At 49.8% G+C, this 15,542-nt stretch overlaps 4 protein-coding genes across 11 annotated transcripts in view; 3 read left to right on the top strand and 1 right to left on the bottom strand.

The window, feature by feature from the left end:
• The window catches only part of RABGAP1 (RAB GTPase activating protein 1), a 71,032-nt gene extending 69,306 nt beyond the window's left edge, over window positions 1–1,726 (bottom strand). The window contains exon 1 of the mRNA XM_035555461.2: window positions 1,640–1,726. The gene's annotated coding sequence lies outside the window, so the exon portion shown is untranslated. The remainder of the gene's footprint in view (window positions 1–1,639) is intronic.
• Window positions 1,717–9,580, top strand: ZBTB26 (zinc finger and BTB domain containing 26). 6 transcript variants are annotated; one of them, XM_050714553.1, is made up of 4 exons: window positions 1,717–1,823; window positions 2,146–2,217; window positions 3,277–3,349; window positions 4,196–9,580. In XM_050714553.1, exon 4 carries the CDS (start codon window positions 4,206–4,208, stop codon window positions 5,520–5,522), a length of 1,317 nt encoding a protein of 438 aa, XP_050570510.1. In that variant the 5' UTR covers window positions 1,717–1,823; window positions 2,146–2,217; window positions 3,277–3,349; window positions 4,196–4,205; the 3' UTR covers window positions 5,523–9,580. The 6 variants fall into 6 exon arrangements, with proteins under 6 accessions (XP_050570510.1, XP_050570511.1, XP_050570509.1 ...); XM_050714554.1 differs by lacking the exon at window positions 3,277–3,349 and having other exon boundaries at window positions 1,723–1,823; XM_035555465.2 differs by lacking the exon at window positions 1,717–1,823 and having other exon boundaries at window positions 2,142–2,217.
• A 283-nt stretch (window positions 9,581–9,863) lies between these two features.
• ZBTB6 (zinc finger and BTB domain containing 6) lies at window positions 9,864–13,552 on the top strand. Its single transcript, XM_035555467.2, has one exon. It carries the CDS (start codon window positions 9,893–9,895, stop codon window positions 11,177–11,179), a length of 1,287 nt encoding a protein of 428 aa, XP_035411360.1. The 5' UTR covers window positions 9,864–9,892; the 3' UTR covers window positions 11,180–13,552.
• Window positions 13,553–14,225: 673 nt separating this feature from the next.
• Window positions 14,226–15,542, top strand: part of RC3H2 (ring finger and CCCH-type domains 2) — a 29,673-nt gene continuing 28,356 nt past the window's right edge. For all 3 annotated transcript variants that reach the window (XM_035555468.2, XM_035555469.2, XM_035555470.2), the window contains exon 1: window positions 14,226–14,352. The gene's annotated coding sequence lies outside the window, so the exon portion shown is untranslated. The remainder of the gene's footprint in view (window positions 14,353–15,542) is intronic.

The raw sequence follows: 15,542 nt of genomic DNA on the forward strand, positions 1-15,542 counted from the left end.
GCAGATAACGCTGCCTCCGATGTCACCGCCACTCCTCGAGAGCAGAGCACACCCATCGCGGGGAAGCTGGCGGAATCACTCCGCATTTTACGCGGAGCCAGGAATCGGACAAACACAAGAGTTAAGCTAACGCAACCTTTGTTAACAATCCTTAGCAGATTCAAAGTTGGTGCCAAAATCATTTTGCTTTTACTCTTCCTTTGAACTATTTGCTCAGAGGAGAAAACTGTCATTTCAGGCTCTTGTTACAGGCCGATTCGCAACCCCAGGAACACGCTGCAGGCCCTGGGAAGCCGTGGCTGGTGACAGAAATGCTGACGCTGCCTCAGCTCGCCCGTCACAAGAACGTAGCTGGGATGAATTAACCCCAACATCCACACCCTGCGGCCGACGCTTCGCCAGCATCGGGCACATCCAGGGGCTGCCTGCGCGGGGCTGGACACGCGGGACACACGGACGGCCTGGTGGCCGGGGCAGAGCGAGAGGCAGCGCAGCCGGTGCCGGGCACGCTCTGAAGATCACACTCCGCATACTTCCATGGTTCCCCTCTCGCCAGGATTCAAAGAGAAACGCAGCGTTATGCTTACCGGGCAGACACAGCGCTTTAAAAACACTCTGTGAAAGAGCTGGAACAGGGGTTAGATGCTGCCAGAAGCTGCCTGCGCTTGGATGTGGAAAGCGAAAGGAAAGCCCTACGCCAAGCTCAATTTGTTAATTTATTTACTGTGTACACAAAACGAAGTTTGCTCAAGTCCTTGACCTTTTAACGTTCAGTAGAGACCTTTAAAAAAAATAAGTGTTTCTGTAATTTAACCAGCAACGGGGAAGTCCGTGCAGCTCTGCATTTTTTAACAAAGCAGCTACAAATCCCAGCCGGGTTTAATAAAGCCCCGCGAGCTGGGTGGATTTGGGGGCACCGATGGAGCTCTACCTGCACACCAACGCAGCCAAGCAGCACCCGATCTCCAACGCCTCTTTCAGAAGAAAGGCGCTGCTTCGCTGCTCCCAGGCGTCTCGGTGCTTCAGCTCCCTCTCCTCTCCCCAAACGACTGACCGGGCAAAGCCGGGTGAGGGACAACCACAGATTTTACTTCCACCGCCCCGGTTTTCGCTCCGTTGCCAGCAGCCCGCGTTTCGGGGTGGCCGCGCACGGTGCGGCCGGTGACCCTTCCCCTCCCCTCCCCTCCGCCCCGGGCGGACCCGAGCGGCCGGGATTTACCCGCGGGGGCCGAACCGAGCACGGACCCGCGGCCAGCACGGGGAAGCCCGAGCGAGGCTCCGAGATTGCGGCCCGCGCACCGAGCTCGGCGCTGCGGAGGCCGAACGGCCCCAACGGCCCCACAGCCCCCCCCCCGGAGGCGGCCCCGGGGCGCTCGGCGCGGCGGGAGCGGGACGCGGGGCTCGGGACACGCCGAGGTCGGGGCGGCTCCGGGAGCGGGGCGGGGACCCCCGGAGCCCCGGGCACGGCCCCGCCGCCACCCGCTGCCGGGCGGCTCCCGGGCCCTGCCCCGCGCACGGCGGGGCTGGGGCCCGGCGGGGAGGGGTGGGAGGGGGCGCGCCGGTACCGGAGGGGGGAGAATGGGGAGGGAGAGGAGGGGGCGGCCCGGCGCAGCGGGCGCGGGGCGCGGCCCCCACCTACCCCGGCCGCCGCCGCCGCCTCCCGGTGCCGGGCCTGGGCCGCCGCTGCCGCGCCCCACGTGACCGGGCCGAGGGGCGGGCGCCCCGCGAGGCGCTTCCGGGTGCGGGGGGCGCGGGGCGCGGGGCCGCTTCCGGCGGCCGAACAATGCGGGCCCGCGGCGCGGCGGCGGGGGCAGGCGGCAGCTGTAGGTGCAGCCGCGGGGGCGGCGCTGGGGGCAGCGCTGGGGCCCGGCCCCGGGCCCGGCGGGCGCGCGGCGCGCGGGGGGCGGCCCCGAGCGGGGGCCCGGAGCGGGGCGCGGCCGCCGCCCCCGCCGCCGCCGCCCCCCCCGGTCCCGCCGCCGCCGCCGCCTCCCCTCCCGCCGCCGTCCCGCGGGCGGCCGGGCCCGGCCGGGAGCGCGGGGGGGCGCGGGGCCGCCCGGGGGTCGCGGCCGGGCCCGGCGCTGGGGCGGCGCGGTGCCGGCCGCGGGCGGCGGCTGACGGCGGCTCTCCTCCTCCTCCCCTCTCTAGGTCCGTAGCCGGAGGCCGCGGCGGGGGCGGCGGCAGCGGGTGCCAGCGGGGGGACGCGGCCCGACGCTCCAGGTACCGGCCCCGGCCCCGGCCCCTTCCCTCCGGCCGCTGCCCCGGCGAGCTCCTGCGGCTCGGCCCGGGCCGGGTCGGGCCGTGCCGTCGGTTCCCCGGGCCCCGGGATCTGCGCGTGTCCGGGCCCGGCCGCGGCTCCCCGGGGCGCGGCTCCCCGAGCGGGCAGCGGGCCCTCGCCGGGGGGGGCACCGGGGGGAAGGGGCTGGCAGAGCCGTGCTCCAGCAGCGTGACGGCACCGTGCTTTAACGGCACTTCCACTGCCTTATCCCGCATAACCCGAGGCCGGCTCGCTTGTAGACTCCGTTGCTTCCTACAGAATAATGAAAACAAGTCGTTTGGTATTTCTTGAAATTCACCGAAAACGTTTGCGGCAGCCTTTTTGCCCTGCAAAGCAGATGAGTCAGGCAGCGCTGGCCACAGGGTGACCAGGAGGCTTGTGGCTTTGCCTTCTGTAGATCTAACAGAATTGTGCTACAAACGGTGCTGCCGCTGTTTCTGAGCGCTCAGTGCCTTGTTTCTGAAAACTCTTGAAATCCTTTTGTGGTTTTCTATGTCACGCACTGGAAGATATACTTGATGCATTCGCGTAGTAAGGCTCCGAATGATATCTGGTCAGGAAACTGAAACAACTCTGACAACAGTGTCACCAAATACTGCTAAAAATGTTCTTGGTACCCCGTCTTGTTCATTCGTTCATTTACACTAGGCATGACTCCATTTCCTGTTGTGTTCATTGACCTGATATTTCATGCCCCAAGAGAGCAGCATCTGCTTTTATCTATAAACTTCAAAGCTTCTTGTCAAGCTTTATGTGGTGTTCATAATAGTGGTGAGGTGTAAGTTTTGCTTTGTTTTGTTATTTTATCTCACCAAACCGTGCATCGTTTAGTCTCCTGTGATTTCTTCACTTCCTGCAATCCCAGTTCTCTGGCAGGATTATTTAATAATTTCGTCAAGAATCAGTGTAGCCTTATAGGTTCTTAAGAGAACTGTTGAAAGACAAAATATTGATACTTGTCTTATGGAAGATTACTGTTCTTCATTCCCAAATACTATCAGAGAAGAACAAACTTCCTAGAGGAGTGATCTTTCAAAGAAGAAGACAAGGAACAAGACTTCCTACATTCCCCAGGTATTCAAAACAGGGAGGCTAGAAGGTGTGATTTATATAATGAGGGGTCATACAGCAGAATTTTTCTTAAATCTTAAAAAACATCAGACTTACCCCCCTGCCCTCCCCCCCAAAAAAAAATCCTCCAAAAAACTTCAAGGCAATGTAAAACAGTCACTTCAACCCAGTGCTGCAGATACTGAAAAGCTTGTGTAGTCCTTTCTGCCAAAAGACAGGTTAGCCAGAGTTAGTTACTTCCAGTGAGACAATTTATCCTATATCAATACTCCTGAAAATCATGAAGTGTCTTAGAGGAACTGTAACTCTTAGGAGTAGTAGGTAGGAGATAGACAGTTAAGAGGGAATTCTCTGTCTGGCAGGTTCCAGGTTCTATCTCACCTTGAATTAATGTGTTATGAAAGCTACTTAGCGCAAAAGTAAATCAAGCTAAAGAAGCTCAAGGAACATTGTTGTATTTGGTAAAGACAAAATCTCTGAAGAGTTGCAATGTGGAAGCAAAACTTAAAAAGACTTAAGGCTACTAAAAATACTTCCAGAGTTTCCTTTTAAATTCCATACAAGGAGTGTGGAAAACATCTTAACTCTTTAAGATACTGCCTCAAGAGGATTTCTGTCATCACTTCTACTTCGTATTCAGACTGCATCAAATTAAAAAAAAAAATAACTGCAAGGCAACGTGCAAACCTGATATTTTTTTCAGTTTTAAAGTCTAACATGCTTGACTGTTTACCTAGGGCAAAACATGATGTCTCATTGAGCACGCTTTACTTTAGAACCTTCTGACTTGCAATCTAGAAACTAAAAAAGTTCTCACTTGTTTTTTTTTTCCTTGCTGCTTTTCTTTAGGTGTGCCAAAATGTCAGAAAGATCAGACATTCTTCACTTCAAGTTTGACAATTATGGAGATTCAATGTTACAGAAAATGAACAAGCTGAGGGAAGAAAACAAATTTTGTGATGTTGTGGTCCATATAGATGATGTTGAAGTTCATGGGCATAAAATTGTATTTGCTGCTGGCTCTCCCTTTTTAAGAGATCAGTTCTTATTAAACGACTCCAGAGATGTAAAAATCTCTATACTGCAAAGTTCAGAAGTGGGGAGGCAGTTGCTTTTATCCTGTTACAGTGGCATTCTGGAGTTTCCCGAAATGGAACTGGTCAACTACTTAACTGCTGCAAGCTTTCTGCAGATGAGCCACATTGTGGAACGCTGCACACAGGCGCTCTGGAAGTTCATCAAACCGAAGCAGCCATTGGAGAGCAAGGAATGTGAACAGCAAAGTGACTCCTCTGAGCTGAAGGAACATCCAGAAGACGAAGACTCTCTGCAGCAAGATTCACCTTGTATTCAGCCCTCAGAAGACAGTATGGACATGGAGGACAGTGATATTCAGATCATCAAGGTGGAGTCCATTGGGGAGGTAACAGAAGTTAGGAACAAGAAGGATCAGAACCAGTTTATTTCTTCTGAACAAACTGCTTTGCATTCCTCAGAGCCTCAACACTTTCTAATCAACTCCACTGTTGAAAACAGAGCAAGTGAGATAGAGCAAAACCACCTCCACAACTATGCCCTTTCGTATGCCGGCAGCGATAACATCATTCTGGCCTCTAAAGATATGTTTGGGCCTAACAACCGAGGTATAGACAAAGGCCTCCAGTGGCACCATCAGTGCCCAAAGTGCACGAGAGTATTTCGGCATCTGGAAAACTATGCTAATCACTTAAAGATGCATAAACTATTCATGTGTCTACTCTGTGGCAAGACATTCACTCAGAAAGGCAATCTCCACCGGCACATGAGGGTGCATGCAGGCATCAAACCGTTCCAATGTAAGATCTGTGGGAAAACCTTCTCTCAGAAATGTTCCTTACAGGACCATCTCAACCTGCACAGTGGGGACAAGCCCCATAAATGTAACTACTGTGACATGGTTTTTGCGCATAAACCCGTTCTGAGGAAACATCTTAAACAGCTACATGGTAAAAATAGCTTTGACAATGCCAATGAAAGAAACGTTCAAGACATAACAGTGGACTTCGATTCATTCACATGTAGCGCTGCTACAGACAGTAAGGTCTGTCAGCAAGCTGACGCAAGCCAGGTACTGGATGCAGGGAAGCTGCCTCAGGCTGTGCTCAGTTTAAGAAATGATAGCACCTGCGTCAATTAAGCAATTAAAAGCAGCCCTTTGTGGGGATCATGACTGAGAGGAGCAAACAGTTGGCTTGGGCTCTTACCTAAACTAGTGGTTTGCTCTGAAAGGCTATGGATAGATGGATGGATGGAGGGTTGGATTGCAGAAACTGGCAGGTCTTCAGCCATCGTTCTTAGTCTTACTTGATATCTTCTGTGAATAACAATCTTCCTTCAGGTTTCTGTCTGTGTCTCTACTGTGGATTAAGAGGTTAATTGTTTCATTTCTCTCTGATCAGGAGACTCAAGACTAACACCTTTTGAAAGACTGTTGCTGTGGGCTGCAAGTAAGCCATCTGCTGTACAGTCAGAGGCTTCTCTGTGTCTGGGCAGATGGAGGAAAGAGCAAAGAGGACAAGTCTGTGAGATAACCCAGTTATTATTTTTTAAAGCACTGGATCACTGAAAAAGCACTCCACATAGTGCTAATTTGTTTTAAACTTACCTCTTAAAATTATCTTTCACCAATCTTACCCCTAGACCCCTACAGTTGAAATGAAGTATTTTTGCGTCACTTTTTTGCCCTTCCTACACTATTTCAAGAAACTACTACTGCCAATCAACACTATCTTAAAAGCTCTCAGGGTTTTTAATGTTGGCATGCGTTTTGAAAAGGTAAAACCCTGAATGATTTGGCAGGGTTAGTTGATGGTTGCATAGAACTGTTTGAAGTAAGTTGCAGCTCTGGGATCTGTGAGCGCGGCACCTGGAGTGCCGGTATGACTATTTCACAAGCCGTCATACCGAGGGTCGTTAAAGGGCACTTACCGTTGTATGTACTGAGACCAGCTAAGCACTTCAGAACTAGAAGTTATTATCTATCTTCCATAAATTTTGCTTCAAATAACCACAACAGTTGCTACTTTCCTAATTGGTTTTAGAGCAAAGTTGGAATGGAGAAATACTGCTTTTTGACACTGTGAAAATACTCTGTTTTTTAAAAGCTGCAATGTATAGTAACTCTGTGCTTTTCCTTTTCTTTTTTTCCTTAGTTCTTGTATATCTCTCCTCAATAACTAGTAAGGGCCACATGTCAGTTAAATTAAAAAAAAAGAAAAGAAAAAAAAAGTACCTGCCACAGGAACATTAACATGAAGTTTTTTGATTTCTTGGATACTCAAAGAACATTTTTTTTTTTAAGTGACCTACATAGTTCATGACCATTAGTGTTTTACAGAGCCTACGATGAGGTATAGGTAGCACAATTTCCGTAGTTTAGTGTATCAGCTATTGACTGTACTCAGCAATACCTCTTGTATACCGCCTTAAACATCAAATGTAGCGGGAATGGCATATTAATTGGGATTCTAGGATGATACTGTATTACTTCTCAAAAGTGCCGTGGAATTATCCACATCCCAATTGGGCTGAAAGAAACTAATTCCTCATCTGAAGGACACCATTCCCAGTAGAAAAGCACTCATTCTGTTGAAGTGTAGCATAGACTAATAATCAAGTGGCAGATCCTTGGTGGAGAACTGCTGTTTGTATTTGGAATAAGCATTTCTTCCAATGCAGCTCTTTTCCTCAAGGTTTGCCATGAGGCTAAGATGATGCTTCCTACCTAAAAGTAGTACTGTCTGTGTGTCTGAATGAGGGGTAGGGGTGGGGGGAGGCTGCTACTGTATAGTTAAAAATGCTAAACAGGTATGACCAAAGGTATGTTAGAGCAAAAAATGTTTTGTACGTAATTATCAAAAGTTGGTCTTGGTCTTCAGATACGTGTATGTAGAAACCAGGATTTCTTTATGCAGACATTACACTGATGGACAGTAGAAAGTGTTTATCTTGCAGAACGTTTTCAGAAATCCACATACCTTCGAGTAGCAAAGCAAGGTGATTCTGTGAATCAGTTTTTGCAATTGAGTTTTTAAACTACTGTACTTGACTGTTACATTAACTATTATTACATGGACAGCTATGAAGTAAGCAATGGAAATGGAGTCAGGGCATTACGTCTTTCAAGTTGTAGCAAATATATTTAGGCCTAAAATATAACTATTTGAGACTTTTAAGAATTATTGTTCAGGTTCCAGGGGCAGAAAATGGGTAGGCATGGGAAGAAAAGCTGTTTTTCCTTTTCAGTAACCTGCTTTCAGAATCACTTTGAGCTAAAACAGGCCGTGACAGTCGCATCTGACCCTTGTATTCTGACTTCAGGAAGAATCTTCTGTGGTGTTGTAACATTTTTATAACGTTATCTACTACATGGAAATAAGTTACAGCTCTAATGTCAAAAAGAAGATAGAAATGGAGAATAAGAACTTGCAGGGCCAGGTCAACATACTGTAAGGATTTAGTGACGTATCTAACAATATATGGATACGGATACGATAAGGAAAATGGTCTTCTGCCAGAGAAAGGAATAGAACTGCAGATGCTAGAAGAAAAGTGGCAGCAAAATGGACAGTATTGAGAACTTTGTCTGGGAAGTTTCTTCATGGAATTACTGAGCTGTAATGCTACTGCAAGGAGGACATAGCTTGTGGAAGTAGCCATGGGCCACCTGAAGTTGATTTGAAGAGACAGGGGGTTATCCTAAGAAACAAAAAATGATTTGATCAGGACATCCAGGTTTTCCATCCACCCTGTGCTGTGGTGATACCAGCTTCTGAGAAGGCTGAGACTGCTGGCTGTTCATTTGAAAGGCTGCTTGTGTCATTTGGTGAGACCATGGCAGAAATAAATGGGAAAAAGCAGAAATGCAGAAGACTGTTTCTTCAATGAAAGCAAGACAGATCCGTTGGATGAAAGGTGTCTTCTTACAAATGTCTGTGCTTTTGGCCTCACAAAAGGGTGCAGACCAAAAGATTTATTCAGGAGACAGCGATGTAGCTCCAGAAGCACTAGAGATTAAGAAGGCAACATGCTGATGGCACAATGTGAAATGTGCCAATGGTAAGAGTTCATGTAAGGTTTGCCCCTATATGGAACAGATGAGTGAAGAGTACAGAAGAGGTATTAGAAAAGCAAAATCTGGCTATTGCCTCTTCCCTGAATTAGATTAAAATGGAGTGAAAATTATTATAAATGGAATATACAGAGGCAGTGTGATTATAGAATACAATGAACTTAATTGTCCATGTATGTAAAATGTTGTCTTCATTGCAATGTTCCAGTTAGTGAAAGACTAGATCCAGTGGTTGTTGCTGCTGATGCTGCGTATTCAGACAAGGACTATGGCAGTTATAATCTGTGTGTTAATGTGTAGAATACTATTTGCTGGTAAGTGGATAGTCTCACAACTTAATGTGCTGTACAACTTCCTGCATATCCTAAAAATAACTGGTCTATTACAAAAATATTTTAATAACTCCTCGAATATAATAGGATTTTTTATGTTGGCATTTTATTTATTTGATATAGAAGAGAATTCTTAGAACTCTTAGATTTACCAGAGGCTGAGGCTCACCGCCCTGCTGAGGGGTGGTAGCTCGTGCAGCACGCGTCCCCGCTGAACGTGGGGCAGCTGCACGGCCTCCTGTAGAGATCAGGGATGAGTCTTTCCGTCATTTTTCGTTCTGAGGACGTGTTTTGCAAGTTACTAACTGATATAATCGAAGCATCAGTCTCTCTTCTCCAGCTTTTTGGCAAAACTTGGAAAGCTGCCGCTGAACTCCTGTTGAAGTAACTTTAAAATGGTGCGGGGCCGGTTTTGGTTCTGGAGTCGTTGGGAGGAGCGAAGGCGAGGAGGGAGAATCAAAACTTGATGCGGACCGAGCCGTGAATGGATCTAAGGTCGCGTTAAGCCTCGCTTACACAGAGAGGAGAAAGGAGGAAAACGGCCGGCGCTCGTCACTCGGCGAGGGCGGAGGAGGCCGAGCGACGCCGTGCTGTGGGACTGCCCCCGCCGGACCGAGCATCAGCTACCTCTTCAGGGACCGGGCAGGAGGCTCGTCCCCAGCGGCGTTACCAAAGCAGGCGGGCCGGGGCCGCGGGAGGGGGCCGCTGCCTCGCTACCTCTACCGGGCGCTGCGCCCCGCGGCCGCCGCCGTAGCAGTGCCAAGTCCCGCAATAAACGTGCTGCTAACTCTGCCTCCGCCGCCTCTCGTTTGTCCGCCGGGGAGGGGCGGGGCGGGGACGCTTCCGGCGCCGGTACCGGTACCGGAAAGGGCGGGCGGACGGGGCGGGGCGGGGCCGGGGGAGGCGGTTCCGGCGGGCGGGCGGGCGGGCGCGGGGGCACCGGGAGCGGCGGGGAGCGGGCGGGGAGCGGGGCGGCGCGGCCGGAGGGGGGCGGGCGGCTCCGTGGGGCTGCGAGGCCTCGGCTCAGCCCGGCCCGGTCGTGCCCGACCCGGTCCCGTCGGAGAGAGGCGGCCCCGGTGCCGGCGGCCCCCCGGGAGCGCCGCCATGGCTGCGGACTCGGAGGTGCTGCACTTCCAGTTCGAGCAGCAGGGCGACGCGGTGCTGCAGAAGATGAACCTCCTGCGGCAGCAGAACCTCTTCTGCGACGTCTCCATCTACATCAACGACACCGAGTTCCAGGGCCACAAGGTGATCTTCGCCGCCTGCTCCACCTTCATGCGCGACCAGTTCCTGCTCAACCAGTCGCGGCAGGTGCGCATCACCATCCTGCAGAGCGCCGAGGTGGGCAGGAAGCTGCTGCTCTCCTGCTACACCGGCGCGCTGGAGGTCAAGAAGAAGGAGCTCCTCAAGTACCTCACCGCCGCCAGCTATCTCCAGATGGTTCACATCGTGGAGAAGTGCACCGAGGCGCTGTCGAAGTACTTGGAAATCGACGCTTCCATGGAGAACGGCAGCCAGGCTGCGGAGAGGTGCCATTCTTCAGACACGGAGCTGAGACGTAGGGACGATGTTTTGGATAAAGATTGCGAAATAATCGAGATTTCAGAAGATAGCCCGGCTAATTTAGAATTCTCCATTAAAGAGGAAAATGGGGATGTCTCGCAGCCTGCAGCACAGAGCTTGGACTCGGAAAGAAAGGAAACAAAAACCCCAGAAATATCAACGGTTGAAATAGGATATAAGGATGACGAAATTTGTATCTTCAGGATGGACTCTGTGAGTGTCCCTAGCGTAGAAAACGATCACTTTCCTCAGCCTTGCACCTCCTCTAAAACAAACTTATACTTTCCAGAAACTCAGCACTCCTTGATAAATTCTACGGTTGAAAGCAGAAATACCGAAACGTCAGGAAATCACTTCCAGGCTTTTGTCAATGACAACCCAGAAGGGACTTCGAGTCTGATGAATGGGTTTCAAAGTCTGGATGATTCCGGTAATTCATGGCGGCACCAATGTCCAAAGTGTCCGAGGGGATTTCTGCATCTTGAGAACTATCTTAGGCATCTAAAAATGCACAAGCTCTTCTTGTGTTTGCAGTGTGGTAAAACGTTTACACAAAAAAAGAATCTCAACAGACACATCCGGGGGCACATGGGTATCCGCCCCTTCCAGTGCATGGTGTGCTTGAAGACGTTTACTGCCAAAAGTACCCTCCAGGACCACTTGAATATACACAGCGGTGACAGGCCCTACAAGTGCCATTGTTGTGACATGGACTTCAAACACAAGTCTGCTCTTAAAAAACACTTAACGTCTGTTCACGGGAGGAGCAGCAGCGAAAAAACAAACCTGAGTGCTATTACAAAAATTAAAATAGACTATGATGAATAGATGGATGGCTGTGGAGCTGGGTTACACCAAATGCTCCCACCTAGTGAAACTCCAGATGTTTAACAGATTCCCAGATAATGGAGAGAAGGACAGATATGTGACTGGTGAGCAAAGACAGGTCCTGAGAACAGCGATCTTGCCTGTTGCATTGAGGCTGCTATCGCTGTAAGTGTTCAAAATGCGTTTACTGGTTGAAAGTAAACCATAAAATACGGGAAAATGTTTCATGCCTCTAGTGTCCCTGAAGTATCTAATTTTTATGCAGCTAATCATGTTTTGTGCTCCCTTGTTTCATGGGTGGGCACTGCCAATTTTCAAACTCTTACTGACATTGCAATAAGCTGAAGCCTGAGCTGTGACGCTCCTGATCTATAATGGCTAAGGGAAGGAGATGTTTGTACTTATTCAGCGAGTCAGTCGCTCCCACCCTGTTCATGTGTCGCTTATGGTGAAATCATCTCCTTAACTTGACCAAACTTTGCTGGATCTTTCACCAGAAGAAAGGTACATTCTCATACTCAAACCTGTGATATTTAAGAAAGAACACACAACAAACAAAATCAAGGAAGCTTTCAAGTTGCCTTTTGCAAATAGGGAGTTGGTAAAATAGGGAAAAAAAGTATTGCCTTGCAGTTCATTTTTTTTTTTAAACTGGATAGTCTCATTAGACTGACATGCATTCAGTTTTATGAATGAGTTCTGAATTGTTCTAAACTTTTGGTTGATGATTTTTTCTGTCATACCAGTGTTTAGTGCCTGTATTTGACTTACTAAGTTAGTCCTATCTGCTGAGTTACAACATATGTCTTTTTTTCTTTTACAGATCTTAGATACATATACTAATGTGAAAACTTAAACTGTATGCTGTTACATAACAACATTTGCTATGTTCATTTTGAAAAACAATTCTTTTATATCTTGAACAACATAGACATAGAAGTCTTATATACTCTGGTTCTGTGATACAGTAGAACAGTAACTGCGTGTGTTTGGATAGCTGTGTTTGTACTTTGTCAAAGGTCATTTCAGTTTCATCGTAAGTATTGAAAGCTCTGTAATGCAGAATCTTTATCCAGTACCTGTCTTTGACTGGTATATGTTTCTTTCATTTAATGTGATATGAATAAAGAGTCAATTCAGTTTCTATTACAAGATAATGGTACTTACATTAGATTCTTTCCAATTAGCAAAAAGCAGTAGTTCTTAATCTTGTCTGTATCACGGGTACACTTTCCTTCAAATTTCAGAAGTGCTGCTGTGAAGTTCTTGATGAGTCCAGAAGTGTGACACTTGTGCTCCATAGCTTGGCTGTTTTGAAAATAAAAAACAACGATTTTTCATGTCGATTAACAAGTTTAACTTACTTTACTGTGACTGTACCAGTTGTTGTTTGGGGTTTTAGTTATCAGTTATGTGAGGGGTTGGGTGCAGTTTCCTGGTACTACCTGTAATGGGAACAATCAGCTATGCCAGCGTTAGCATTGTCATCATGTATTAGAAGATTGTCATCATGTATTAGAAACTTTAATTGAGGAGATTTTAAGAACTTGCTTCACAAGGTGTTTTTTAATCTCTTAATTTGATATTATTCACCACTTAAAGTACGTATGAGTTGGATTGTCATATTTGCAAGTCCCAGTTCATAGTAGGCCTTATGTGTGTGTATGCCTTCCTCCAATATCATGGAGTCAAAATGGGCAAGTACTGTGTTCTGAAGCTGAGTGAGTCACCAGTGCGGTATTCCTTCAAAAATTCACAAAAAGTTTAACTTGTTTAAGTTTTCTTGTGAGTGATTTGATTGTATTGATCCATTGGAAAGTCAAGTCACACGCATGCTAAGTCTGCCTACCTGGGTGTCTGTATGAGTAGAGACAAAAAAGATGCACCCAAGGTAAGTAGCTGTGTAACTGGATTAAAGTCACCTATTTTATCAAGTACTTTGAGCATGAGGCCTCGCCTTCAAAATCTGTGTTCTTACTTAACGTTAAAAGGTGATCGTTGGTTTTATTTTGGTGATTTTTATCTACAGTAATTGTCATGCTGAGATTTGGAAGCCATCTTGTTTACGGTGCAACTGCCTCACATTTTGGGGAAAAAAAGCATTTCTGAGCAATGTCTTTTGTTTGCATTCATTAGACTGTCATTGTCAGCCTTTTTGACCTTGTGATTAATATTGAGTTTGCTTGTTTTTCACAGAATGCCATTAATTTCTGGTTCTTAATTGCATCAAAATTATGAGCCTGACCTTGAAAAGCATGCTAATACCGTGCACTCACCCTTCCTGTATTTACAGGTATTAACTTGGGTATATGTACAGGTTTGTATGTAGCTTTTCCTTTGTGTCTACAATCTTATTTTAAATAAACTTCATCATCCTTGAGAGAGGTCATAAAACAAGGAAAAAGTTTGTTTGTCCCCCACACCCCAACCTTTTATGCTGGGCTGCCATTACCGTTCAGTAACTGTGCAGTTATGGGACAGATTTGGTTCAACTGTGCTTAAATTTGTGCTGTGTATACTCACTTTTGACAGACGTACGATTATCATTGGTAATCAGACCAACAAAATACAAGGAATGACGAAGTGTTCTTAGAGGCGTGTGAAGGGTATTTCCCTTCGTCAAAGGGAAAACAGAGGCCAACTTTTGAGGCGCACCTTTGCAGGGAGCAGGACTGTGAGGATTTTGCCCCGCTGCTCTGCTGTGTGTGATCGTGAGGGGCAGTTGTGTGGGGCCAGGGGGGTTTCGTGAGGTGCCTGCAGCGTCCCGGGAGCGTCGTGACGGAAACATTTTCTGCCCGCCTTCACACGGAGGGCCTTTCCTGCCCCTCTCCGTACCTGTAACCGCCAGTCCGCGTCACAGCGCCGCTGAAACCGCGCACACGGCGCTGAGGAGCGGCGCCGCCATTTCGCGACGCGCCGCCGGGAGGCGCTGCCGGCGGCCGCTCTGTGGTGCCGCCCCCCCCCCGCCCCTCCGCGGTCACGTGGTGCTGCGGCGCTCTCGCGAGAGGGGCGGGGCGGGGGCGGGGCGCTCCCGGCTGTCAGCGCGATGAGGCGGCGCCGCCGGGGCCCCCGCCGCTGCCTCCGCCGGGCCGCGCCGCGCTGCCCGCCCCATGGCGTCTGAGAGGCCGGCCCGGCCCCCAGCTCCCGGCCCCGCCGCCGCCCGCGCCTCGCAGGTAGGAGCGGGGCCGCTTCGCCTAGGCTGGGCCGGGCCGGGGCGGCGGCGGGGGGGGGGGACGCGGTGACCCGGCGGGGCCCCGCCCGCACCCCCCCCCCCCCCCCTCCCTTCCCGGTTCCCGTCGCTGCGGAATCCGGGCCCCAACAGCCGCCCCCCACCCCCCGTGAGGCGGCGGCGGCCATTTGGGGGCGGCTGCGGAGCGGGGCCGGGCCCGGGGCAGGTGCTGGGGCCGGGCCCGCGGGCGGCGGCCTCGGGGAGCGGGGCGAGGCGGAGCCCGCCCGCAACGGCCCCGGCGCGGCCCGCGGAGCCCTCAGGTGCCGGGGGGAGCGGGAGCCGCCCCCGCGGCGCCTTGCTGCGGGTAATGGTGGAGGAGCCGCGGTGGGAGGCAGGCCCCGGCCCCGCGTCGCCATTCGGGAGCCTTAAATAAATAAATAAATAAATAACCGCGGGCAGGAGCGGCGGGGCTGGCCCCGGCGGGGCCGGGGGCTGGCAGCCAGCTCGGGGGGCCGGCCCCTGCCTGCCGTGAGGTAACGGCACGGCCCCGCTGACAGGGCTCCGGCATCGGCCTCCGTCCCCTCGCTGTCGTTAAACGCTCGCTGAGGGTTTTTGTGGGGAAAGGTGGCTCTGATTGCAGCTCTTGTAGTTGCTCTTCGTGCCCGTCACAGCCGTGTCACAGTACTGAAAAGAACGTCTAAAACAAGCCTCCGATTCACAAGGGTGTGAGCTTGTAGTAGTGGCAGAATTTTCATTTTCAGTAAGAACGTACAATTTAAATCTCCCGAATCAAAATGCTGTTATTTGCCCTTTGCTCTGTGTTAAACATCTGTGGAATTTCTAGAAATTAAAGCGTGTATTGCTAGCACAGGTATTATCCCGTGAAGCACCAAATTCTCAATTTCTGTAATTAAGCACTTTCCCAAGGGCTGCGTACATTTTTAATGAACTCTTTCTTATATCTGCAACGTGGGCAAAGCTTTCCCCAAGAAAAGGTTTCTTATTAAATCACGTTGCTGTCTTGTTTGAGGTCACGGCCATTTCTCTCATAAATATTAAATTCTAACAATTTTACCGACAGTTCTTGGGATATCCTGAACTTAAGTCACGGCGTTGAATATTCATCTTCTTTTATTTAAGGTTTTGCTGGTTTACAATATTTACAGTGTCCGGAGGGTAATAGCTAGTAGCATT

The sequence above is a fragment of the Cygnus atratus genome, chromosome 19 (assembly GCF_013377495.2).
Source record: "Cygnus atratus isolate AKBS03 ecotype Queensland, Australia chromosome 19, CAtr_DNAZoo_HiC_assembly, whole genome shotgun sequence".
Taxonomy (NCBI): domain Eukaryota; kingdom Metazoa; phylum Chordata; class Aves; order Anseriformes; family Anatidae; genus Cygnus; species Cygnus atratus.